Below are 27,838 nucleotides of genomic sequence, written 5' to 3'. Positions count from 1 at the left end.
GGAAATCTTCAAGGATGACTCATCCTGGCAGAAACCAGGGTGGAAGCAGCCTATCCAAGGACCACAAGTATTGGGATATCAACAGTTTTGGCTGGTTTTGTTCAATACTGATGGGATACCAGGCTTCTGTGCTCTAGCCTTTCCAGTCCCATTTCCTCTTTCCCTTTGCACCATCCAGCCTTGAGCATCTCGAGGAAGAAGGTCATCCCTGCCTTGAATGCTTTGCAGCAGCATCCACTTCTCTGTCCTTCATCTCTCTGTTTAGCTAATCCTCTCTCAGCAAGCACCTAGAGATGAAAGAGAAGTCATAGCACTAGTGTTACGCTGTAGTCCCTATTCATTAAATTTGCTAATTCTTTCCTTACTATGTTTCTCTCAGCCACTTAGATTCTGAACTTCATAGCAGGGCCAGTGTGTTACATGCGTTATGCAGAGCCTGGCACATTTTGTTCCTTGTTCTCTACTGGAATAAATGCAATTAATTTATTGATAATCACACACACATATATTTTTTTTCCAAACATTGTCCTCCCTTTGGTCTACTGAGTACTTCCATCTTTTTACGGGAGTCCTTTTGTAAAAGGGGCTGTGTTTGGGACTTTATTTTGGGAAAAGGGCTGTTTTGTCATAGAAACAAAGCAGCTAGGCGAAAATATGCATGTATGTTAACACTCAGTGTATTGGGGTGCAGGGTTAGTTACTTTGGAAGACAGAGCCTTCATAGGGTGCTCATGGAAACTGCATCTGTGATTTTCTTTGCAGCAACAACACTAGATGCAGATTTTTTTCACATGAATAAAGGATTCCAGTCTTGTTCTTCATGAAATAGCATTAACTGTGTTTCTACAGGTCCTAGCACAATTAGCTTTTAGGCTGTGGCATGGTTTCCTGGCAGCAAATAAATGGCTTTTTCACGTTAAGGCTAGAGTCTCTGTTCAGTGAAATAACACCCTTTGACTCTTGCTTGTGGGCTCTCTTGTGCCTGGGAAGGGAGGAGGTCTGTGCAGGTTTTGTTGGTTGATTGGTTGGTTTGTTTTTTACTCCAGCTTGTTCCTCAGTGAGTCATAGCTTTGTGTTTGTAAGGTCACAAACTCAGGACTGTGCAGAGAGTTCATGTCCTCACCTGGAAAATAATAACTAAAAGCTGCAGCAAAACATTTACCTGGTGATAAGAGGTACCTGTGGTTAAAATGAGTATCTTTAAGATAGTCTTTGCAGTGAATGCATTGATTTTGTCGAGCATATGTGCAGCCCAAATCTGCATATTCATCCAAAGCTCTTTCTCATTTGAATATCATATTTAATTTCTCCAAGCTTAATTATGTTCTGCTTTTAAAAAAATAGTATTTTATTCATTACCTAGAAATGCAGAGTGTCTAGCATGGAAGTGCTAAGTATTCAAAATCAAAGCCAAATACTAGAGCCAGCAGACAGAAGCGTATTAAGAAATTAAATCAGTTTTAAGCTTTTTTCCTCACTCTGATCTGTCATACAAGGAGGAAAGCTTTGATTAACATCTGACTGTGTCACACAAGCAAATTGCCAGACATTACTCAATGGTCACGTTACTGAAGGACCAGAGGATTTAGCAGAAAATGCAACTTCTGAGTAGGTCACTGACAATAAGAAAGCCAGAGCAAAAAGCACAGCTCGTGAGCATGGATGGCTGTGAAGGGGCTCCTAGTTTACCCTTACAATGCAGGAGGAGAAGTTTAATTTTGCATTCTTCAGATTTAAGAAGAACGCAGCTGGGCTTTGTCCCTTGTTGTGGCATGAGCTGCACCTTCCTTAGTGCTCCACACTTTATACCTGTTACCAGGGTGGCTTTTTTTTTTGTGTACGGAACCTGAACAAACTTTATTACTGACTGAAAATATGTGAGAGTTGTAGGACCCTTCTGTGGGCTGTGCTTTCAACTAAGTAAATATTGGCATATTGTGGTATAAAGCTGTATAAGCTGTTGGGTTTTTTGTCACCCAGACACCTGGGGAAGAGAGGAAATGGTCTTTCCAAGAAGAGACAGGAGAAGGGCAGAGAGGAAGAGGAGGAGAGTGGGCATGCACTTGGGAAGAGATTAATGGGCTATCTGCCAAAAAAGAAAATACCCTTCACTTGGGAGGAGAATCAAGGCCCCCGAGAAATCAAAGCCATCACCATCAATGTGCCGTTTCCACCTGTTGGTGGCTGGTGACAGTGGTGGCAGCACTGCTGGTGATGCTGGGTAGGGGTGCAGTGTTTTCAGTGAGAACATGGGTGTCTGGCCTTGGTGTGAAAGGGCGAGCTGGAAGGAAGGTTTGAGTAGTAACAGGACAGCTAGGAGGAATCAAAGCTGTTTAGAAAAACATATTTATAAAAACAAGCAACCCTGAGCAGTGCTGAGCAGAAGACAAAGTGTATTAAAGTCTCCCTTCTTAAATTTCAATCTTGTGATGGTGAGTTGCTTTCACATCTTTTCAAACTGGTTTGGTCACAAGATTGCTCTTGCTGCTGTGGGACTGCTGCCTTTGAAGCAAGGAAATAGTGGTATAGTTGCAGCTACTTTTGCTTGCATCTGCCTGCTTTTGAAGAATTAGTCTTTCAAACCTAGCATTCACTGTGCACTCACTAGTTTTCAGGTTTTGAAATTATTAGCAGTGTTGCTGGCCTTTGCTAGGTTAAAACCATTTAAGTTAATAAATCTGGAAAATCGTAGTGGTGAATCACACCCATTATCTTTCCACTCTTGTCCTGTTCCTGGATGTTTGGGAAAGCTGTGTCAATTTAGACAGGATATAAAACATTACACATGATATCCTTTTTACAAGTAGCTTTTCTTAACAAGATATAACATACAATCTCTGAGTAATGTAATTGAACGTCTTAAGAGTTAAAATAAACACAGTTGTCTTTTTCTAGATTCGGGATATTCTGTCATATTTTAATGCCTGTGAGTAGTGGATTAAAGAATCTAATTATTCACTAATAAGCAGTAATGGTACATATAAACTAAGGGTCACTATCCTATTACAGGCACCTGATGGTTAGCTGATAAGCATTTGGTCATTAGATTGACCATAAAATATAGTCAATAATTGAGGTTACTCATAGAGCAGACACCTTATCAGCTTTAGGCATGGTGGGACAGCTTGTCAGTACTCTGTGTACTGATTGTGCTGTGACTGAGCATATGATTAGGGTATTGGAGCAGTCTGTATCTAATGAAACTGCAGGAAAGGCATAGCAATATTAGCACAACCACTAAATGACTAATGTGTTTTTGTTCCAAGCCTCAGACACATCAATTAGTTCCAATAAACTCTGATCTAGTGTAGCAGTAGGCAGAGAATTCAGATATTTTGTGTACAAGCTTTCATTACACTGCTGAAAATTTGTAATGTTTTGGGGACAGATGAAATCTGCGTGGCTTTGAATGAAAAATGATGGAAATAATAAAGGCTGTCATTACCATTTTTACTTCATTTTTTTCAGCTTTAATTTTGCGTTTTTTACATTCAGAATACTTTTTGAGACAATGCCTAGTGCCTGATTTAAAAGATGAAGTTGACAGCAGCAAATTAGATGTCTACATATTCTGCTTTAAGGTCCATTCATGCAGTTCATGTAGGCTTGTGCATATAGATCTAAACGTAGAATGTGTTCCTTAGCGTTTTGTACCATATGGAACATTAGTCAAATAGTCTAGTTCTTGAAGGCTTTTGTAGAGATATTGATTTTGCTGTGCTTCAAACTATTGCTGAGAAAATAACCTCAGAACCTATTCTTTTATGTTTTTTTTTTTTTTCCATGAGGATGCCTTAACTTTCATAAATTATTTAGTATGGTGAAGGATGCAAAATGCCATTTGTCTTTCTGAACTGCTGTTCAGGCTTCTATGATGCAACCTTGGAAAGTAACCATAGAAACATGTTAAAAGCATCAACTGAAAATCGGTAGTTCAGTTTGACAGTAATGCAAATTCTGTGAAAGAAGATTATGATGTATTAGGAACACTTGAGGCATATATTACTGCTAACCTGTTAAACCTGATTATTCCATGACTATCAGTACTTTCAGAATTTAATGCAGGGTAAAAAGCACAAAAAAATGAAAAATACTTTTTTTAAGTTGCCACGTTTAAGACATTTCTGTCTAAGTCACTTCAGCCTATCATTCTCTGTCCTGTTAAAAGCAAGAATTATATTTCTGCCAAGCTCATAATGTAGTTCACCAGTTCTCTGTATTTAACTGCTGTAAACTTTTGCCCTGTATGCTGCTGGGATGCACTGGTATCCTGGCTTTGTGCAGAGCTGGCACTATTTAAATCTCTTTGACAGATAAAGGGGATAACTGGGTTAGGAATAAGTAGTAGTTCACCAAAAGGTGAAGAAAATGCGTGACTCACTGGATGCTGAGTTAGTTTTTGTACTGACCTGTGGTAGTTAAGCTAGTCTGTGAGGTTGAAACAAAAGTGCTTGCTGTAGTTACAGGTAACCGTAGTAAATTCTCGGTGAATGATGGGTCAAGGGAAGAAGTGGAGTCCTTTGTTAAAGCTTCCTCATTAAGCATAACCCATGCCCAAGAAATCCTGTGATGAGGTGATGTGGGAAAATTAAATTTGAATTAATTACCTAGGAAAGTGGGGTACCAGCTCTTCCCAATTAAGACTGCCTTGCTGGCAGATATATCCAAAACCCATGCATGGTTTGTGCTGTCTTTGCAGTGTCATAGCAGTATCCCGGGAGCTGCAGGGCTGGCTGTGATGGCTCATTGGCATTAACGTAGCTCAACAGCTGCTTGGTGCCTCAACCTATCTTTGTTAAATGCCCCGCAATGCCCCAGTTTCTCTTGCTACCATGTGATCACTGTTCGAAGCTGGTCAGGAAGGGTGGCTGAGCAATCTGTGGGTTGGGGGAGAGCTACAGATGTGCAAATGAAGTGAGTATCCAGCTGTTTCAAGGGGAGCCAGATATATAATTAGCCTCTTCCCCTTAATGAATCCCTCCTCTGAATCTAGTGGGCTGGAGCAGCCTGGTCCCTGCACTGTCCTCCCCATTGCATGGTCCTCGAGAGGGGGATGCCTTTCTGGCCCCCTTTTCCTCTCTGCATGGAGCCGGGGAAAGCAAGAAAGCCCTCATGCAGATGTGCAAATGGAGTAAGAGCAGGTGCCACTGAAGAAGGGCTTGCCTCATCTTGCTGATGCCATGCCATGGCTGCTGGAATGTGGTTGTTAGCTGTCCCTGGAGAGTAAATGTGACCTGTGCATAGCATGACGCTGTGCAGGGGCAGGAGACAGGGTAGGGTGTGCAGCATTGTACAGTATCTTGTATCATCTTAGGGCAGCTTAAGCTTTTCTAGTTGCTGTGGCAGCATAATACTGCCTATAATTAAGGACAAACAAAACAATGTATGCTTTAGGTATATCCAATTTCGCGTTAGCTCATAAAGAGGATGAATTAGAAGATAAGCCTTGAATTTAGTAGGCTTTGTTCTTGGAAACAGAAATGGCTCTCAGGACAGCACATTTAAGAGCAGAACATCATTACTGGTATCATTGTTAATACTGCATCATACATTTACACAGTGCTTTATCAGCATATGGTAAGCCAGGCTCCCTGCTATGAAGAGCTCATCTGTGATGACTATGAGACTGACGGGGCAAACAGAGATTAGACGCAGAGCTGCAGTTCAGCAAAGGGAGGAGGAGCTGAGAGGAGAAGGAAGGTAGAGTTTTGGATGTCAATACTGCTGAGTTACAGCACTGCTGAAAGCATGGAAAATGTCCCAAAGGCCAGTAGCTCTGTGATCAGGATATGCCTATCTAATTAGAGGGGGGAGGCACTGAATGATCAGCCAAGGTGGAGAGCCTGTGGTGAGGATTTGAGAGTGCCTCAAAGGGAATTGGCTGAGAAAGAGGATGGTGCTGACCAGATGAAGCAGCACTGAGCATCTAGGAGTCATTGCCTTGGAATACGAAGCTCCCCTGTATAGGGGGTCAGGGATCATGGTATGAAACAAGGAGAGCTTGTGCAAGACATCAGTGTCAGGGAGATGTTTGGAAGAAGCCTTACCTGGATAGCACAGGCCACAGAGGTTGTGTGGGAGCAGGATGGGCTATGCTGGAGGTGGCAAAATGAAGAAAGGAGGGAGCCTACCAACTTGGCAAAAAATAGGAAAAGGAGGAAACAGTGAAAGAGGGGAAAAACAGTACTAGTGATGTGGGGATCTCGTGATGAGGTTCTAGGTCTTTACTCCAGCTTCGTAGCAAATTGGGGCACAACAAAACACTTGCAGTATTTCTTGCTGACCAGGTGCCTTAAAGATCCTTATAATGTAGGGCCACCCCTGGGGAGGGCTGATTTTTGTCAACCCTGAGTGCCTTGGATACAGGAGGTTCTGGAGCACCACAGGCAGCCCCCCCTGGAGACACGGTGACTTTTTCAGCTTCTCTAGGTGATGCTCAGACTGCTGTGACTGTAGCAGTTGGGTCTTGGATTAGCTCTGTGTTCTGAGACATTCACGATGCCCAGGAGGAAAAGCAAAGCAGAGTAATTTAAAACAGATGTACTCACAGATATGTTGGAGGGGAAAATCAGTGCTTTCAGAGCCACCCAAGTTTGAATTTATTTGTGGGGGTAAATGATGGTCAGTGGAAGGGATTTTAAACTAGTGAAAAGCCTGAAGTATTTATGGATAATCTTGACTGGAGTTGTGCAGTTATTTCTTCTTACTTTGTCCTCTCCCTGATGTTCTGCTCTCCCGAACTTGTTATTTTCTCCCTTAATTTAAGGGTTTTTCATATGATCCTTCCTATATTTTCTCATTCATCCACAGCTGAATGCACCTCATTATTCTGTTTTCCTGAATATGTGGAATCTCACTGTTGTCTAGCTACCGAAGTCTCTTTTTCTCTTTGGCTTCATCCCTTCTTTCTGCCCTTCCTAGTGCCCAAGAGCACTTCTCCTGCCTCCCACCCCACCCCTCCTGCATTTTTTGGTTCTTGGTCTCATGAACACCAGTGCTTGCTCTACTCTGTTATTTGGGGCTCCTCAGCTTGGCAGCAGTGGCAGCTGTGTTGGTGGTTTTGCTGCAGTGGGAATGGAGCATTCCATAGGTAAAATGATAATGGTGACTTTCCTGTGGGGCTGTAATTTGACAGTTTGCACCTGTTTTGCAACTTCATTAGTGACTTTCAGACTCTTCCAATAACGTATTTAACTATTTTAATATTTTGTTAAGACAGACAGACTTAGCAGGCGAAATAGTAAAATCAGACTGAAAGTTAATTGAATATTTAGTTCTCATGGCTGACTTGCAATCACTCTGACACTCAGTTTACAATGTGCGGGGTGTGGTTTGCAGGGCAGATGGATTTTCAAGTGACATTGTCTCTATTCTGAGCTAGACTGCTTCGCTTGCTTGTGCTCGTGGCAAAATAAGACATCCCACCTTATCATTTATAACAAAAATGAAATGTCAAGCCAAAATAATGCACCAGCATTATTGCTGCAGTGCTTGATCAACTGCAGGATTACTCTGAAGGTACTCTTAAATTCTCTGTGAAATAGCATGAAATTTATCTTTCTAAAACTTCCCTCATCCTTCCTGCTGGAGGATGGAAGATGCTTCTTTTGGCAGGACATTTCAAAGAGCTTAGCCAGTACCTCACTCACCATCAGTTAGTGCTGCTTTGCTGGTCATCACAGAGTGATGCTCTTGGGGTTGCTTTCTGCTTTGTTGGCCTTTTCCTGTCCTCAGTGGTGGAGCTCACTTCTGTTAAGAAGCACTGCCCTATGGAGTTTTTACTGAGAGGAAATGACTCAGTGGAAGTTCATCAGCATAAAATGAATCTAATCTAAATGTTATTAGTGAAGCTAGTTGGAGTCCAGGGCAAGCTTCAGAATATTCTGTGATAATGTGTCTCGAGCAGGTCTTCAGGAGTTGCTTATTTCTGCTGAAATTTGAAGTTATCATCTTTGTGTCAGAAATAGTCAAATCTCTCCATCTGCAGTGACAGAAGAACATGCATAGAATCATAGAATCGTAGAACCATTCAGGTTGGAAAAGACCTTTGAGATCATCAAGTCCAACCATCAACCCTAGTGTACCAAGTACACCCCTAAACCATATCTCCCAGCACCACATCTAAACGACCTTTAAACACATTAAGGGATGGTGACTCACATTTTCCTCCTAAGTGCTATTTTAAATGGTGCTGCAATTCCAGCCTGTTATACCTGTGAGAAGTATCGTTTCAGAACTCATGCTCTGAAATCACAGGAATGCAGGGCTTTAAGAAGCACACATGTCCTTCCTCTGTTTAAAAATACTCATTGTGTGGGCATATGACTTTTGTACTTGAGTGATTTCCACTGCATCATTTAATGCTGTCAGTGACCATTTCACTTGCTAATAGTCAGAATAAGTAAATGCCCCCTTGAGAAGTTGATTGCTTGGCAGTATAGGTGTCAAGCCTTTGACTAAGCTTCTGAAATAAAACCCAGCTGAAGCGGGAATGGATCCTCTATGGATTTTCTAGATATGCACTAAAATGTGGAACTGAGAGAGCTGGAAGTGGTGAGAAAGGTATGTGTGTGGGGATGGTGTGTTGGGGCAAAGGAAGGTGACCCAGAAACATAACCTACCCCAGAGCTTTTATGGTAAAGGAGGCTTTACAGTCACAGATGCTAACTTGTATTCAGACTGTATTCAGACTGCTACATGTGATCAGGAATGTGAAAATACTGAATTTCCCCCTTGTCCAGTCCCTCTCTTTCCTGTCTGATATTTGCTTGAATCTAGTGGTTCAGTTGAACCCTTGTTAGCCATGTGCTATATTTTATCTCTCATCCTTTCCACTCGCAAATGTGCCTGTTTCTTCCCTGGAGCAGCCTGAATGAGCAGAATGTTTTTCCTTTTTGTACCAGGTTGTTTTTGATAAATAGCATGGAGTGTAATATCCTTTGTAACAAAAATAATTTATTGCCTGGTAAGTAATTTTGATACTGGCTTCTTTCTGTATGTCGGGAGCTGATATTACAGGGCAAAACTTTAAGTGAAGTATTTAAGTAGTTTCTTTAATAATGAAGGGCTAGTTAGCACTATTGTTTCTGTTTCATTACTTTGTAGTTTAAAAAATGTCTTTATTACTTTTTCTTGATAGAACAAAAAAAAGACTATAATTGTATTTTGCTTAACCTGTTTCATGAGTCTGTGTCTCGCTGGCAAGTAAGTCCAACTTTTTTGCCTAAGGAGTGTGCTTAGATTGATGCGGTTCTGCCTGCTTTAGCTCAGTTAGTTCATGAAACAGAGCGAGGAAATCTTGCCAGCATTCAGGTAGCTGTATTTTCAATGCGTAGCTGTCTATGCAATGTGCAGCCCAGGAACTGACATATTTCTATATTAGGTGTTGACAGTCTTGCTTACTTAAAGATTAACCTATACAGGTTTTCAGCAGTTTGTCATATGGTACAATTGTAAACAGAGAGTATGGAAGTACAGCAGTATGTTCATCTGCTCTTGCTTTGTTTTACATCATTAGTGAACAGAGCTGGAAATGGTATGTGGCAGGCTGTGGTGACTAGCTGTTATTCTGGTTTATGTATCTAAAAAAGTCAGTTCCTGAACCCTAGTCCTGGCTGCTGCAGCCATGTTCTTTGGCCAGAAAAAGTGTCTTAAATCTGCAAGCTGAAGACAATATGGAGCTGATATCATTCATGACAATTTTGTAGCAGCAACCACAGAAATTGCTGGTTTGAGAGAGCAGAAAAAATTTTGGTTGGAGTGTAACAGCCAGCACTCATGAAGATTTGCACTTTGGTGTTTTTTAAACCTGGGGAAGAATTACAGAGAAGAGCTGTGAAAATTCCTTCTTGGATTCCTGTGTGCAAATTGCTTGAGTGCTTGAAGATGGGCTTGATTGGTTGCTTCTGTTTAAATAATAATGTGTAGCTGAGAGGAGGGATCAGCCCTTGAGTCTGTACAGCATGAGAAAGCTCTTCTGATGTCAGGGGTACCCTGCAGGTTTGTTTTAACTTGTCATCTTCCCGAGGTCTTTTTGAGTTTGTCCCAAAGTGGCTTTGCCTTGTCTTTCTGTATGGTGCCTGAAGTCAGGTGAGCCTCGATCATTGCTCACTGATGCACAAAGCCTGGATTCCGTACTTTATGAAGATGTGAGTAGGGTAGCGGCAGAGCAAGAAGGTTGGTCAGAAATCAAGGAAACTTGACCTGTGAGGAAAGGGTGAAGGTTAAAAGGATCGAGACTTTTTAATTTGTAAAAGAGAAGACTGGGGTGTGGTAGTGGTCTTCATACAGGTAATACGTGCTGCAGGAGAAGGAAATAAGCTCCTCTGCATGTCTGCTGTGGAGGTGGGGGGAAAATAAGGAACATGAATTCTGGCAAGTCAGATTTATGAGAGATAGGAGGTGTGAATTTTCTAACAGTGAGACTAGTTAAACACCGGAATTGATTGCCTTGGGAAGCTATAGACTTGCTTTCACTGGAGATTTCTAAGTACAAGTTGGACATATAAGTATACTGGAATGTATTAGGTGAAGTTCATCCTACCATGGAGCATTGGGAAAGTGTAGATAACCTCTTAAAATCCCTTCTGGACCCGTCTTCTCTGATCAGCTGTGAGCAGATGATGTTCCTAATGTGTCAACATAGCAGATTTTTATTTCTGCCTTGCTGATTTTAATAAGAGATAGTAAGAGAAAATTAAGAGGTCACTCAAAGTGAGAGGCTGAAATTCAAGCCTGAATTGCAAGATTATGCTATGTACAAGAGGCAAGGCACAAATTTAATCTGATATTAGAGATACTTTCTCTCCTGATGTTGGGTTGGTAATATCCCTACAATATTAGATATGGTTTGACATTTTGGAATGTTTCAGAATAATGGTTTTATTGAAACTTTATTATCATGACCCATTATAAAAATGCCATTGTTTGAGGCTGTGCATTGTGATCCAGATGAACTGATTATTTATTGAGGAAGTTGAACCACTGAAATAAGGAACATTAATTGTTTGTTCTTCTGGCAGTGCTTCTCAACAGCATTGCTGGGACAGCTAAGCTAACAAAGGTTTGGTGCTGTACTTCTGTAATGGTACTAATGTGAGGAAAGCCTTTATATCCTCCTGAAGCTATATATGCATCACAGGAACCTAGTAAGCTTTTTCTAGGGGGAAGAACAGACCATAACCTCAAAATTTAATGTATAAGTGACTCCTTGAACAAAATTTACTGTAGAAATACAGATGGCGACTGTCCTTTCCAAACTTTCATGATAGATTTAGACGTTCCCAGTTTTCTCTTTAAAAATATCTCTTTCTGAACCGGGTTTTATTTTCCAAATCAAATGCTGTTAGTGGAAACGGATACCTTGTTTATTTTTAAATTTGCTTGGGGTTTTGGGTAGCAACTGCACTGTTTCATTGTGCTAGCTTGCTAATTTTAGAACCACAAATCAAACAGTGATAGCAGTAATAAAAGTAATAATGCTAACCAAGTTTATTCTGTGAGTTACGGAAGGCTCAGGACAGAGTACTGAGGGTGTATTGTAGGACATCCGTCTATTTGTTGTCTATATTGACGAGTAATTAAGGAAACAATAACTGGAACTGTAGATACAATGACAGACTGTGACTTTCCCACTGCTTCCTTTGGAGCTGGTTTGCAGTGGGAGAGGCTTGGGATATTAGTTATGTGGCAGAGGAGTGATGCTTTGTTGGGCTGGGAAGTGGGAAAATTTGGAAGAGTCTTGCTTTAGAGTAGACTGATTCCCACCATAAACCTGCATCCAGAATTTTGCAAGCTTTGCAGAGGGTTCAGAATCAGGATAAAAATTGCTCCTGTGATGTCTGTCAAGGTCAAACCAAAACTCTTGAGTAAGTGTACTCTTGAGTAAACTCCAAAGTTGAGGATATTTAAGGTTTGGACTGTACACTTCTTTGGCCTCGACCCTTTCAGTGAAGCCCTTAAGCATTCTCACAAGATGAATAATGACAGTGATCTCTGCAAGATAAGGCTGGCTAATAACACTAAACCTGTTAATATGTAGTGAGTCATGCTGAAATGAATGTGCAGAACTTTTATTATTTTTGTCAGAGGAGCTTAATAATGGGAATCAGGATTCCCAGTTCTATTTCTGACTTGTGGCAGTTTGTCTGTAAACCCACTGCGTCATTTAAATCCTCTGTGTCTATCTCAGTTGACCCTTTTCTAGTATGTGTCCCAGAGTATATTTCACATCACTCTTCCTTCTGAAGCTTAATAAATTCCACAAAGTGTTAAGCAAAAATTTTATAATTTTGCATAGTTATAAAATTTTGAAATCTAGTTTTTCTTTTCATGGAGAAATTATGCCCAGAAGGAACACTGTTCATTAGGGATTTAAATTGTGCTGTTTACTTTCGCAGCTATAATGTGCAGAACGTGTGCAGTGAGTGTAAGCTAGAAGCAGCTTGCTGTACATCAGAGTATCTGAAACGCCATGTTAACTACATAGGCAGAATTGGAAATAAAAAATTGTATGATGCTTTTAATGGCAGGCTTTGTAGCTACTATTGTTGCACAGTCTTATTCCCTAAATGCTGAGCATTATGTAGTTGATTTGGCCATGGTTTTCCTCACTGGTCTCGTCCTTGCATAGCAGAAAACCTAGTAATCTGTAAATTGTGGGGGGGAAAGAGCAGGTTAGAGACTGTCCCTTGTCATTTGATATTTGAGTGCCCCTGCATGTGCCATATATTAGTTTTATTTTCTACTGTGACACCTAGCTATGAGAAAAGAACTCTCCAGAGCCTCTTAAAAGACATCTTCTATTAAAGATGGAAAGAGTTAAGCAAAAAGCAGACAGTAGATCTCACAGCCGGAGGTAAAAATAATATACACGGATGTCTCTCATGCTTTAATTGGAAGAGAGTGTGGAGCTTAGTTTCCCTTGCAGGAATGTTTTGTAAAAGAGTGCTTGGTGGAGGTTGAATGGGGAAAGCGAAGGTAGGTGGAAAGCGTACATCTGTGTCAAAGCTGTGACAAAATGCTTGGAAAATGCCCAGAAAAACAAGTGACTCTAACGCTTAAGTTTTGCATAGTGTTCCCTACAGGTCATAATTTTCCCTGTGAGGAGACAGAAATGGATATTGGAGAAGGTCAGACAGCCCATTGTGGTGCTGAAGGTGGATATGAGGGCCTCCTGTGCAAGGTTAAATTTGAGAAAAAGATGCAAATCAGGAAATAGGTGTGGCACCCAATTAGGCTCCTGCAGAAAGTGATCTGGTATGAGCCTGGCTTCTGTCTTTCTGGTGCTGGGCAAAAAGGGTCCCGTTTATGAGAGCTTTGCCTTCCCTGTGTTCATCGGACAAGTTGCCCCTGAGAAAAGGAATGCTGGAGAAAGAAAGAACTGCAAACTTAGGTGTAACTTCAGTAATGGGTTGTTGGATAAGGACTACAGAAAATCCAGCACTCTGGAGTGTCTCAGGAGTTGCTCCCTGTAAATACGTAACTCTCATGAAATTTACTGAAGTAAGGAGTTTTGTGAAGTTGGATTTTGTTCAATTTAGTTGGGCCCATGTCCAAACCAGCTTGGCCTGTATTTTTACCTAATGAGTACTTGGCTGGGATGCCACCAAGTATATTGTTGGTGCTGCAAGAAGTGCGTGAGGATTGATGGGTTCTTATGTGGTAATCTTTGCCTAGACCAGTCCAGGAGCCCAAGTGAAGCATATGAAGGCTGCTGCCCAGCTGGCTTTTGTAGTAGTTGAAGAACTGACTGTGCGTTTTATAGGAGCTGAGGATGACAATTCCTTGAACTCATATTCAGGGTCTACAGTTTGATAGTGATGTTTTGTTTTGCCTAAATTGTCCGAATCTTTCCTTAACTTTTCCCTTTTAGAAAAAAAAACCAAAACAAAACAACAAACAAACCAAAACCAAAACAACAAACAAAATCAAACCCAACAAACTGTTTGATACTGCTGGTACAAGATGTTTGTGACGTTCCAGCTCCAGAAACAAACTAATTTTAGTGTCGGGCAAGGTAATTCTTGCATTCAAACACAGAGAGATTGTAATTAAGCTTTGTGCATTGCTACCTGAGAAGAGATGCTTCTTAAATGTGAACCACATCATTATTAGTGCAGTTGGCCTGTTGCCTATCAAAGCACTGATTATTTTCTACAACAGCTACTCCAGTTCCTCTGCTTTTTCAGTTTCCTGTTATCTCACATGGACATCAGCAGTCCCTTTGCCAAATTTCTTAGTAAACGTGGCACTGCAGACTCATAGGAAGAGGGTTTATCAGCACTATAGCAGTTAATTGCTTTAGCTAGCATATGGCACCGTCCTGTGAACAGTGGAGATGCAGAAAGTGTGTGAATACTGTTGGAAGTGAATCACTTTGATAGTTGTTCTGTCTTGGTGGGGATGTTAAGACAGCTAGTAATGGATTTGGTATCTTAGATCTGCTTTTTGAAGTGGTTCAAAACTGTGTTACTGAGCTATTTTGAGAGATCCTATACTTTAAAAATGCTGAATTTTCTGTTTACTTGTTTATAAACTTTGCTTTGGCTTTTTTGGGTGCATTTACTTATTAAGTGTTAGTGCTTAGTTAGGTGCCTGGATACACAATTCCTGAGTGAACTTGTCCTTTGTATCTCATTCTCTTTCATGTATGTTTCTCAGAGGAGCTCCTTCAGCCAGATCTATTGAAGGAATAATTATTTCATCAGGATTTAATGTATATCTTGATTGCACTTTAAAGACATTCTCTTGAGGAGTTTTTATCATTTCAACAAGGTATCATAGCATGTAAACAAGGAAATAAACATTATCTTTCATATTAATCAACAAGATGATTAAATAATAAAGACTGTTGTTAATTGGTACTTGGAGATAGAGGGTAATGACTGCCTTGAGTTCCACAATGAGAGTACCAACCAGTAGAGAGACTTTTCTGCACAGTAAAGCTGCATATAATTTAGGAGGCATTACGGTTTTAGTGTGCAGCTGCAACCATAGTGAAATTGTGCAACTGTTTGCCTGGTGTCCTATTTCAGGCGCATGTTTTCATACTGAATGAAGTATTACCAAGGGGATTTGAGATTTAGGCAGTTAAATCAGTTCTCATTGCCACCAAAACCCCAAGGTTCTGCATAAACCTATGCTTGCAATGTTTTGCTTCGCTGTGGGATACGGTTCCTGCTGGTTTCAGGATGCAGCAGGAATCAAAGGCTACTTCTTTCCTCAGAGGCAAAAGTCCAACTTGTTCCTCACAAGACAGTGGCTTCTGGCTCCCTCTGAGTTTGGAACTAGAGCCTCATTTTTTCATCACACGAGCCTTTGTCTTTTTCTAAATACTGCAGTGTTTGCAGAGAGAGAGAAGGAAGTGCATAAGGGGTCTGCACCTCCAGAAGTCGATGAAGTGAAAAGGTCCAGGAGTTTAACACACAAGTTTGGGAATATAGAGCATAGGACTGGGAATTTTGGAGATCTTTATTGAAAGTCCTGCCCCTCATACTGACTAGCTGTATAATCTTGTCCCAAGTGAGTAATTTTGCTTCTCAGACATAACCAGTTCTTCATAGTGTAAATCATTTGAAGCCAATAGTGCTGCTGGAAGAAACTGTGCAACCCTTCTGCTCTCAGTGGTCATTTTTGCTTCTAACTTACCATAAATATAAGCAAAGGAAGAGTTTCCTTCTCTGATTGGCTTACTAAGCTGACTAAGCCTAAGGCTGCCTGATGACAGATTCATGGCAAGTTTAGGGATCTAGGTTTACCCTAAATTAAGTATGACAGCAAAGCACTGCCTTAGTTTCTGCCTATGTCTCTTGCTTATAATACTTCACAGATGCTAGTGCCAGTTTGATCTCATTAAGAAGTACTTGGAGATCCTTAGCTGAAAGGCACGATGAAAATATAAAGTAGCTGTTGTATAAAGAGACTTTTTATCATCACATATTTATAAAGTAATTTGTCCAAAGTGACAAGCCTTTATATTGCAAGCATGGACCAGAATAGTGATTTGTCCCCAGAAGACCTGTTGGCATCAGTAGCATGATCTCAGGTTGCCCACAGATGCTGACAGTGTAACACTTTGCATTTTTGCTGGCTTAACAGTTATTCAAAGTGATGTTGAAATATAGCACATTGGATGCTTTTTTGGATATATATCTGAGAGTGGGTTATCTACTGACAGTCTCGGGGTCAGATCACATGTGGCAAAGCTCTCCTTGGCTTTGGCAGAGCTGAGATTTCACCCTCACGGCCACCCCCAGCTGCCCAGCGTGTGCTCACTAACACATGTATTTGTTCTACCTAACTCAGCAGGGTGATTTTTTTCCCATATGGGTTTTGATGTAGAGTCAAGTTTCTGTTTTTGTTTCTTGCTATACTGTTTGGTGTTGCTGATGGGAAATAGCAGAAAAACTGATTATGTTGCTATTCTTATTCACAAGGAAGAATGTTACAATTTTAATTGTATGTTTTAATTTTTCCTTCTTCATCTTTTATGTTTTGAAATTCTGCATTTCAAAAGCTGGATCATTATCATTTAGAACATTAAAGCATGTCTTTTTAATAGCTTTCCCTTTTAATGTGAAAGAATGGAATTGAGGAGGAAAAAACAATCTGGCTTGAAGGAAATTCTCTGTTATCTAAGGATTTTCAGTGCAGCCAACAGGAGAGGATCTTGAGCTCAGCTGACTTGGAGTGTTAAGCTCTGCCTTGAGTAACTTGTAGAGTACAAAGAACCACTTTCATAATGTTATCACCAGCAAAGTCCATCTGGTCCTGCCAGTGACAAGGGGATTATTTCAGCTTTTTATTATGTCAGTGAGATTTTAGCATTTTAAGATCCCTGTGTCAAGCTGTTGGGGAAAAGAGGGGAAAGTTGGATTATAATTGAAACTTTGTTGGGGGAGAAATTAGCTGAATATTTTGCTAGTAATTTTTCTACCCATATTTCCTTCGATTAGTCTCCTGATGGTTTGTCCTTATGAAATCAGATTAGAACACAATGACTTGATTTGTTAAGCAGGCAGTGATAACAATGAGCATCTGTTTATCTGGTCCAGGTTCCCATTAACACCTAGTAACATTGTCCTTTCTTGCTATTACTTTTATACAGAGCAGCACAGAAGCTTAACCTGTCTTCGAAGAGAAAGAAATACCATCCGCCCCTGCCACACACTCACGACTTCTCTATTTATGCTACTAACTTTAGTGGCATCCTGCAGCTCTGTCCTCCCCCAGCACCACCATGCCTTCTGAGAGCTGTGTCCAAAATCAAGGACAACCCTGGCATTGGAAAGGTAACTTTGGATTTCAATTTTTTAAAATAGTGTTCTAGATTAATTTTAACAGGACTGGGAGCTTTCAGCCTAGAACAGGGTTGGATAGGCTCAAGGGAAGGGCTTTGGGATAGAGAGATAGCCACATCCATTTGAATGTGCCTGAGAACAGTTATCTGCTGTGGACTTTGGGAAGAGTTGGTAGGCTCAGAGCAGATTCAGTGCTAAAGTGTCAGCTTCCTTGAAGCCAGTTGACGTCACTGACAACAAAATTGGCAAAGGTCATTTTGTCCTTCCTTCTATTAAAATAAGAGACAAAATTTCCTATGACATCATTGTTCCAAAACCAATGCACAGGCAGGCTTCACCTTTGGCAGAAGCAGTCTCTGTGTCGCCAGCAAGGCTCAGCCACTGATGCTGTGTTGCCTGTCTGCTTGAGGTTAAGGAGATATGTAGAGGGGGGCTTTGTTTCCTTTGCTTCACGTGCCATTGTAAGTCAGGAGTATGGAAATGAAGTAGCAGGAGAGAAACAGATGTCTGTCCAACTTAGGAAATACAGCACCTTTCAAATTGTAAAATTTGTGCTAATTTTATTTAAAATTAATTAAAATACAACCCAGTTACTTAGAGCTTTATTCATATTTATATCTGTTTAATCACCCACACAGCAGAGTCTGAATACTTATTTACATAGGTTACAAGAGATTAGCGTTTGAAGATAGAATTGAAGTATGTAATGTGCAGAACAGCTAAAATATGCACCTTGAGTAACCATACAAATCAGCATTAACATAAAGAGATTGTCAGCCTAAATACCTATAGCTGACACTGTTGCTCACAGAGAATACTCTGTATTTCTTAAGTCATGAGTTTGTGGTAAATGGAAAACAAAGAAGTAATTTGGGCTATTTTAAGCAGGTGGAAACTCACAGATGAAAATGTGGTCTCTTCTCCTGTTTTTCCAGTGTGTTAGAAAAGAGGATATAGTATTAAATAGTGGAATACAGCAAACCTGGGACAGTTATTTAGAGATTCCCAGGTGGGGGAGTGTTCGTTAAAGAACACCCTTTCTATGTGTGTTCTCTAGCAGAGCCCATTTGTTGTGCCTGCCTCTTTGTGAGGCTTAGCACTTGACTGCAGCACCAGAAATAACAGAGAGCATGGCATTTCTAAGGGTCTTTGCCTTAGGAAGACCTTTAAGGCGTGCTTGCATCTCCTTGTGCCTGCAGCTCAATAAAACTGTCTTTGCACCTCATTGCACTTGTGTGCCTGCAGCTATGTGTAGCCAAGAGACTTCAGCCTTTTCCTATGCTTTGAGGGTGACTGGTGAAGCTTACCAGCATGACTTGTGCCTTGCGGAAAGATCTCAGTTATCTGGTATCTTCAAACAGATCAGCAAAGTCTAATGAAGATCAACTGCTTGATCCCAGATAGCAGCAGATTATATGCCTTGGGTCATATGGTCTACTTACTTTCTTCATCAGAGAGCACAGCAGAGGGCTTTTGTGGTGGCTTGGCCCTGGCCAGGTGCCCACCAAAGCCACTCTATCACTCTCAACCCCTCAGCTGGACAGGGGAGAGAAAATATAACAACAGGCACATGGGTCAGATAAAGAGTTTAATGAAGCAAAAACCACGTGTGGAAGCAAAAGCAAAACAAAAGATCTTATTCTCTACTTCCCATCAGCAGGTGATGTCCAGCCACTTTCTGGGAAGTAGGGCTCCGGTACGTGTAGCAGTTGCTCTGGATGACAAATGTGAAATGAATGTTCCCCCCTTCTTCCTGTTTTCCCCAGCTTATATTGCTGAGCCGATGTCATGCGGTATGGAATATCCCTTTGGTCAGTTTGGGTCAGCTGTCCTGGCTATATCCCCTCCTAAGTTTTACCCACCCCCAGCCTACTGGGGAAATGTTGGGGAAGCAGCCTTGGTGCTGTGTGAGCCCTGCTCAGCCGTAGTCAAGACTGGTGTGTTATCTAGCTACCACTGCACAGCATGGTGAGGGCTGCATCTCAGGCCGACCCATTACAGCTTTCAAAAGGAAGAGCTCTACCAGAATGCCAAGGGGCATGGCAGGACCTCGAGCAGCTATGTTGCTCAGCTGTGTGAGCTTCTCCTCCAAAATAGCATATATATATATATATATATGTAGCACGCTGGCAATGTGGGTGGTATTTCTCTCCTGCCTGGCACGCTACACCAAGAATTTACGCGTCAAAAAGCTTCTGTTGAAGCTTCAAATGTCTCTGTTGTTTAACTCTCAGCTGAAAACATTATTGAAGATACTGTTTATTTGGGCCCAGGGTTCCAGCTGTGTCCTTCTCGCCATGTATTTGTTGACCACAATTTGGAAGAATCCTGTGCTGAAGAAGATAAGAGCTCTTTACTAATTCAATCAGCCCTTTAGTTCTTGAGTTAAGATGTAGACCATCCAGATGGTGATGGGGTGTGCTAGTTACTGGTTTTATTGCTCCTCAAAAAATAAACTAGGCATCTTCTCTGATCCACAGTTTAAAATATGCAATACCTATTACACATCTCTGTTAACCCATTCCTCTTGTGCAACTTTATAAATGACAGTGTTTGCCCATTAAAAAACCCCTCCAACAATATAGCTTTTTGTAAAATTTATGAGTCGAGAACAAATGAAATCTCATGTATCCTAATTCTTCGAACTTGTGGTCAAACGAAAAGTATCAGTCCTATCTAGGTGTTCTTTTAGTACTAAACACTCGTAGTTTTGCCTTCTCTGAGCAGTGCCAAGTAGCTTTTGGTAGCATTTAGCCCACTGTGCAGTAACATTCTCCATTATAATTTCCTCTTCACCAGCTTCTGCTGATCAAGACTTAGTCAGCTAGTATCTCATTATGAGGATGATGGGAATAAAGTAGTTACCTTTCTTCCTCACTGCTTTAAGTATCATAGCAGTTGAGAGAACAATCAGCAAACATTGGCAGATGTGTTGTGGTCCTCTGTTAACTTCAGTCCCTCCTCTTCTAACAGCTTTCTACTTTACTCTTTCTACTTTACTGCTCCTCTCGGTTATCTTTTTCCTTGTCTTTTTCTTGCAGCCTGTCCAATAGTAAGTATGAGATACACACAGGGGACAGAATCAGTGGTGGATTTTGGAGTCACTTTTTCCTACTGCAGCAGCTGTGGCTAGTGCTCTCCTTGGTTTGTGTGATTGTTCCTAGTTCAGTGGTGTCCCTCGCCCTATTATTACTGTGTGGTTACAGTGGGTTAAGCAGCTGGTGGGGCAGCTTTTTCCTTCCTCACCTCCCAGGTTGCTGCTGTCTTGTCTTTCGTAGTTATGATGTGGAGGACTGGTTCCTTGCTGGTTTCTGCTGTACGGGTAAGAATGTAGCAGTGCTGATGGGCTGTGTAATTCCCACCTAACTTCACCTTACTAAGTTGAGAATGACACATTGAGTACCAGTCCTTACTCTCCTCAAGGGGTGATTGCTCTGAGCACAGGTAGCTTGACAAGTTTTAATTCACTTCTTGACAAATGGTTTCTTTCAGAGCAGGGCAAGATCCCATAGAGAAATATGCCTTTTCTTACTGTGAAGGGGCTGAAGAGATAAAATTTAAGGAGAAAAGAGTGTAAGTTGTGTGAGAACGAAAAATAGGGTAGCAAGCTGGAAACATGTACTGTGTCTAAGATACTTCAATGGGAGCAATGTGGCTCCCTTTATGAAAAGCTGAAGAGGTAAATGATGTCAACTGTGTGGAAATACCATTTATTGTAAGTGAGTAAGGCCTGAATCCTACAATGACTAATTATTATCTGTAATGACAGACTCTAGATAGTCCCATTTCTTCTGTAAATCTGCTGAAAACTTAGGACAAAGTACATGTTGAAACATTTACAATGACCAGTATTATTGACTTTCTGTATTTCCCCTGCAATGGTAATTCTTAACGTGCCTTTCCCCCCATTGATGCTCAGGGTTGTCTTTTAGCTGGTATTCAATACATCATTATAAGAGTCACAGGAACACAATGTGGAAAATGTGATGTTACTTTGGGGCCAAAAGGTAAAAAAGGGCTCCTGGGGGAATCTAGAAGTATAGTGGCATAAGGCTGACTTTCAGATGGAGCAACCAGGCAAAGTGGTTGAAACAATAATAAAGATAGAAATTAGCAGGCAGGGATTAATGTGATATAGTAGGGGTCAGTTGATGAAGCTTTTACAGGTGGAACACGTATGTTAGCACTCTGTGGAAGAGTCAGTGAGCATTTGAATAGGGTTGGCCTGGTTGATAGAGTGTATCTGGATTTTGAAAAAGCTTTTGACAAGTGCCCTGACATAGGTTTCTTAAAAACCCCCTAAGCTGTCATGTATACTCTAGTGGTTTAATAACTGGTACGAAACCAGAGGGCAGATGTCACACTGGAGCCAAGTTAGCAGTGGTGTCATATGGAGGTCCATGCTGTTCAGTGTCTTCCTAAATGGTTTGGATGAGGTGGTGAAGCTGCGTATTCAGAGCAGCCAAAGGTAAAACTGGCTGTGAAGACTTGGAAAAATATGTCATGGAAGTTACTGGGTGGATAAAGAGGCTGAAGGACTTTCATATTGATTAACACTAGGTAACGTACATAAGAAAAGGAGCTGTAACTATGCGTTCACAAACGATAAGCTGTAAGGAAATCAGGCATGACTGTAACCTATTTTACCAGCATCGTACTACAGCATTAGGTTTGCTATCATGAGTCTGAGATTCTAAAGAAATGCTTTATTGACTGTTCAGGAGGCCAGAAGATTAAGCATCTTTAGTTTTAGGGGATCTCTAACAGTATGTGATATAAATACATGTTACTGCTTCAGGCTTATAATGCTTAAATAACAGTCACTCATTGATGTTTTTTTCTTTACTGGCCTTCTTCCTTGAGGTAATATCTTTAAATAAGTTTAATAGAGGATGGTGACAACTGAAGAAATGTAAAGATTTCCCATCCTCCCCTATGTATTTATCTCTAAATTACCTTCTCAGAGGGGAGCTATTGCTGTGGCTGAGCAAGGGAAGGGCTGGATCCTAAAAGCCCAGCATGCAGAAGCAGTAGCAGTGTGTGTTTTGCTGCTGATAGAGACCTGGACCTCACTAAGCCTAAACCTTTGGAAAAAGACCTCACCAAACAAATTAACATCTGTACCTGGAATTTTACCTTATTTGATACGCACTTTGAAAGCTGCCGTGTTATGACTATTGGCTTATTGCGCCAAAGAAACTCCCTTGGCCAAAACGCCAATTGGGTGGAGAGCTTCCCCATGTATTAAGTCCTTTTCATTGATTTCACAGTTAAACACATGAATAAGAGTTATTCTGAACTGACTGAAAGGACAGTTGAATCTAAGGAGCTGATTGAGTTGAGCATAGGCAGCATCAGGACTATCATGGGTGTTTCTGTGGTGTCTAGAAATGGACAGGTCCTGTCACTGGTTGTGGGACCTTGTCTTGAACTTGTGAGCTTGATGGATGTTCAGGGAAGGGAAGAGGCTTGAATTCTTGCTTATTGTAAGCTGCACGACTATAGCAAAGGCAGTAACTGTGCATTGTGAGAACTGCTGGAGGAAGCAGGAATGTGAAAAGATCGTGATGGACAGTTCTTGCACTTGAACTCAGTTATTGATTATTTGGGCCCAAGATCTGAATTTGTTCTTAATCTTGCATCATCATCTCCATGCATATCATACAGTTTTGCTGTGGTGAAATCGCTGTATGGCTTTCGTGGTTGAATGCTTTTGTTCTTAGAGACTTACTACAGCAGAGAACTTGTATGTATCTTTTGCAATTTCTATGCATAATTTCTCATTGTTTCAAGCACTGTCTTGGAAGGTTGATGCAGAAAACAAGTGACTTAGTAGTTTCTTTTACGTTTCATAAATATCAATTTTTCCCTTATAATAGTTGCAGCAGGAGTGTGTGGACATGTCCTGGGATACAAAACCTCAATTAAGCCTTTAGCTTAATTTTCTTTACTAAGAGTGCAAAATGTTTTACACTCTCACAGGTGCTTGCAGTGTTTGTCCATATTCAGGAACACCAAGCAGGGAAAAATTTGTGTGGTTTTTTTTTTTTTTGTTTTGTCTTGTTTTTTAAAAAAAAGTAATTTAGAACTGTAGGTCTGTCCGGGACTGGTGCTTCGTATAATCAACAATTATCAAACTCTCATGCACAAAGGAAAATCCCACTACCAATGCAAACTGGATACCCAACGGAATTTTGCTTGCTACTGATAAATGCTATGTAGCAAATTTCATACCTTTCTCCTGAATGTGCCAAAAACATCAGAGTCCAAATCATTTAGCTGAATCCTACTTAAAAGGCAATGATCCAGTACAGTATGATTCTTGTAACTGAATCATTTTTGTGGTCTCTCTGGGTGTTATTAAATTTAATGTCAGAATAGTAGGAAAGATGTCTGAAAGCCATTTAATATTGTCACTGGAAAGAAGTTAGATTATGCTCAATTTCTGACATTAATGTGCTACTTAAGATAATTTATCATATTGTGGTATTAAAAAAGACATCCATTTTACAGTGGCTGCTGTGTAGCATTCTAATTTGCTATTTTTCTTTAGCATGGTAGGAAGCCTTTTTAATGCAAAATGTTTTTTTTTCTGGGGTTCTATTCAGCTCATTCTTTATAATACTGCATCACTTACAACAGCAACTTTAAGTGCCTGTCTCTTCCAAGGATCCTGTCAATTTTTTATGTTAGAATGACAGAATCCTCCTGTGTGAGACAATTGAAGTGGAGCATTTAAAGAGAACCTGAATTGTCAGACATGTTTCTTGGACAGGTATATACATACTGGTCTCCGTTTATGTGTTTTAGAAATTTACTTTCATTTATGCTTTACTAAGCCATAGCTAAGGTACTGCTAATATGATTTACTGATCATGCAGGGTTTTCTTAAGTGTGCTGTATGTCCCATTCAGTGGTTCTTCGGTTGGTTTGATGACGGATAACAAATAGGTACTTAATTTTGTCATCTTTATTGCTGCTTGTTTCCTAATGACTAGAGTGTTATTTCTGATATAAATCTTGTATCATACTAAGTACGCTTCTGTCATTGTATGTAGACCTGTATCATCCACGGTAGATACATCCCTGCTGAAATTCCTTGGACTGCTTAAACAAAAATGTGGAAAAATTAGAAAAAAATACATAAATTCTTCTACTTTTTCACCTTTAAAAATGAAGTTGTTTTCTTCAAGTCTTCTGGGAGCAGAGAATCAATTCTTCTTTAATAGAGTACAATACAGAAGTGATTTTTTTTTTTTTTTTTTTTTAGGTTCTCCCAGGGGAGCTAGATGGTCTATGCTAGCATGGCAATTTTGCATATAAATTTACCATCCGTTGGTAGTGGCAGTATATGAAAGGCTTGTAAGAACTACCCACAGTAAACCAATTTAGCAAGGGTTATATATCTGTCAGTTACAATTAAATCCATGAAAAATATTGGCTCTGTACTAGGACTTTTGTAATTTGATTTACACTGTAGTTGAAAAATAAGTGATTTCATTGGAAAATGGTCTTTATTCAACTGAATGTGAATTCTTTGTAATTTCTTGCTGAGAAATCTTAATTCAGAATGGTAGATGTCTAAACATAGTTATTTAATTAACCTGCTGTTCTATGCTGTTTTGTGAACATTGGACAAAATTAACTTCCTGGCTGCACATTGCCTGTCAAGGATGTGTGTTTCCAGGGAACATTTAGTGTCCGTTCAAATTTGATATAATGACATTTATTGCTAAAGACCAAATTGGTTGTTCATTTAGGGATTATGATACTGCTGTAACACAGAATATGACCAGCATTTTTAGAATAGATTCCAGTATAGTGTCAGCACTTTCCCAAAATACAAACAGATAAAGTCAGAGTTTATTTTAGTGAAAAAGGCTTGAGCACATGTATCTTAAAATTTTACATGCTTTTTAATTCATTTCTTATATTTTTTCATTCTCATTCTATCTAATTTGAAACTTGACAACTATATAAGCATCAAATGCTAAAAAAGCATCACTATAAACACACAAACACTGCACATCCATTGATTTCAAAGGGGGTACCATGTGCTACATTTATGCCTGTGCTAGCATACTTGGATGGGTCAGGGTCTTAGTTTCCTCAGCATTCAAAATGCCATGGAGTCTAGTCATTACTTAGTGAATTAGTGGAGTCTTCTCTGTCTACACGTCTGCCTCAAATTAAACAGTGTACAGTATTTGGCACCCTTCACTCCTCTGAAAGATGAATGACCAACTTTCTGAGATTATAAATAGGGTTTTTTTTGTATTTGTTGTGTAAGACATGTAGTAGAGGTCTGTGATAGTCTTAGGAACAGAATTCAAATCATCTGGCCTTTAAGTATGAGACAGTCCTTCCCCTTTCTCTGGTCTCAGAGTTGATAGCCCTTCCATCTCTTTTGATTGCGGGATAATAATCAATGTGAACTTGACTGTCTCAGTCTCCTGGCTATTTCTGTCTAAAATTGTGTAGGATTATGTCATTCTCTCTGTTATTACTGGCTCTTTTCTCTACAAATTCAGCCTTGGATGTGATTTCTTCTGAGACGATGCATGCCTCACTGGTCTTGGAGGAGTTTTGTGTTCATTGACGCATGGCTTTGCTGTAGCTCCATTCAATTCATCATATCCAAAATATATGGGCTGTATTAGACAAAACTGCTAGCTTGCCTCTGGCCATCAGTCTCACATTCGTGTCTTGCTGTCAGAGAGTTGCTTTGAAATTTGTGTTTCGTGGCTTTTTGGTCTGTCTCTTACTTTTTCCAAACCTGCTTTTTGTCACTGACATGTGCTTGATGTTCTGCACTGTCTTGACCTGTCCTGAAGCCAGCCCACTATTTCGGTTGCTGTGACTCCCCTGTCTTGTTCTTCTCAACTCCAGCTGGTTCAGTATGCAGGGGGAGGTCTGGAAATCATGAGTCTGCACAAAGGGGGCATGTGGGGGTGGCACTGCTGGAGAAGGTCACAGCGTGGGAACAGCGACTGCTGCGTGGCAGTGGGGCAGAAGGTCTTTTCTTTTGACCCTTAGGTGTGAGACAGGGTAGAAAGTAGCAATGGAGGAGGAGGGCTGTAAGTGGAGGAAGGGGCGGTACCAGCCAGGATGTACATCCCTCAGTTTCTGAGATATTTCGGTGTTTAGGTCAGAATTGTTAAATATGCATCTAGATTTGACTTTCGTAAGGGTCAAAGATGTTAAGGTCTAGAGTTTTGTCTCAGGACTCCAGCAAGCTACTGATATTTGAGTGTGCTATATGATCTGTGATTCTCTAGTGGTCTCATCAGGTGTTTCTGAAACTGTACAGGGTTTAGCCTCAGAGTCCTCCACATAGCCATTGTCCTTCACTCAGGGGGTGGGTTTTTTCCGCCTCTCATTCTTTTCAGGAATCTGTGCTTTGCCAGTTTTTCTCCTTTAAAATTCTTTATGTGTGCATAAGACTGTGGTATGATTTTTTATTTTTATGCTTCAGCATCCATCCACTGGGTTTGCCCGTACATAGCTGGAGCAAATTGATTCTAGCTTGCAGATGTTTGCTTTTGTTGCCTTTCTTTTCCCTGACTTCCACTGTAGGCTGACAGACAGATTAATTAAAAAAAAAAATAAATTCCTCGATGGTTATGAATCTTTCTCCCAGCCTTGCCAGTGAGGGTTAAAATTACACCCATTGTTGTGCTGGGTGGGTAGACCTCTGACCTTATGCCACCCGTGTCTAGGGCTTTTTCAAATTATGAGCTCGTTTATTTTTTAAATTCTTTATCTTTTAATGGCATATTCAGGATGTATTTACCATCTTCTTTTCCTAAACACTTTTTATTTTAATAGGGCTTCCTTTAGCAATTCTGCTGACCTCCTGGTTCTTGCAGAAACATGAATTTGGAGAGTTCAGCAGCGGAGTGTTAACCCCCAGTGTACAAACTCTACCAGATTAGAGACAGTTAATTAATGAGATCCTTCAGTGGTTTGCATGATTTAGGCTGTCTTCAGGCACTGAGAAATATGTTAATAATGTGCAAGTACTGTGATGTTGATGTTTCTTTTATTTTTATTTGCAGAAATTGAACTCCAATACAAACCTATCCTCTTTTTCTATCAACATCCTCATTAAATGGAGCCTCTATCTAATATTCAACGTCTGTATGAATGTCTATGTACAATTCCTTGTATCCTTGATAATGATAAACTTCCACTTGTAATTCTTTTTCTTACTTTGCATCTTTCTGTGACATTGAAGAAGAAATACACAAAAGAGGGGTAAAAAAAGTACTTTGTAAAAATCCTCAGTTCCAGAAGGAAGGGTCACCCCTGTCACAGGGTGAATGTGCCATCTTAGTTCTCCTTAGGGAGTCTTAAAAGTGGTCAGGGCAGAGATGCCCTGAGCCTCAGATGACTTTTCTGGAATTGCCATATTTGTGTTGTCTTTCCTTTTTGGTGTTCTCTCTCTTTCTCTCCCTCTGCATACCGCCCCCCCCCCCCCCCCCTTGCCATTCCTTTTAGCTCCCCCCCCCCCGACCTGTTCTTGTTCTTTCAGACCT

The 27,838-nt window shown here is 40.5% G+C and overlaps 1 protein-coding gene across 1 annotated transcript in view; it reads left to right on the top strand.

Annotated features, from left to right (window-relative positions):
- Positions 1-27,838, top strand: part of KIF26A (kinesin family member 26A) — a 103,337-nt gene that overhangs the window by 56,136 nt on the left and 19,363 nt on the right. Inside the window, 3 exon segments of the mRNA XM_086462853.1 lie at positions 6,932-7,003; positions 7,006-7,090; positions 17,108-17,291. Of these exon segments, the coding sequence (XP_086318979.1) occupies positions 6,932-7,003; positions 7,006-7,090; positions 17,108-17,291 (341 nt within the window).

Source organism: Leptosomus discolor, chromosome 3 (assembly GCF_034619465.1).
Source record: "Leptosomus discolor isolate bLepDis1 chromosome 3, bLepDis1.hap2, whole genome shotgun sequence".
Classification (NCBI taxonomy): domain Eukaryota; kingdom Metazoa; phylum Chordata; class Aves; order Leptosomiformes; family Leptosomidae; genus Leptosomus; species Leptosomus discolor.
The sequence above is the reverse complement of the archived record's forward strand: the minus strand, read 5'-3'. Positions and strand labels throughout refer to the sequence as shown.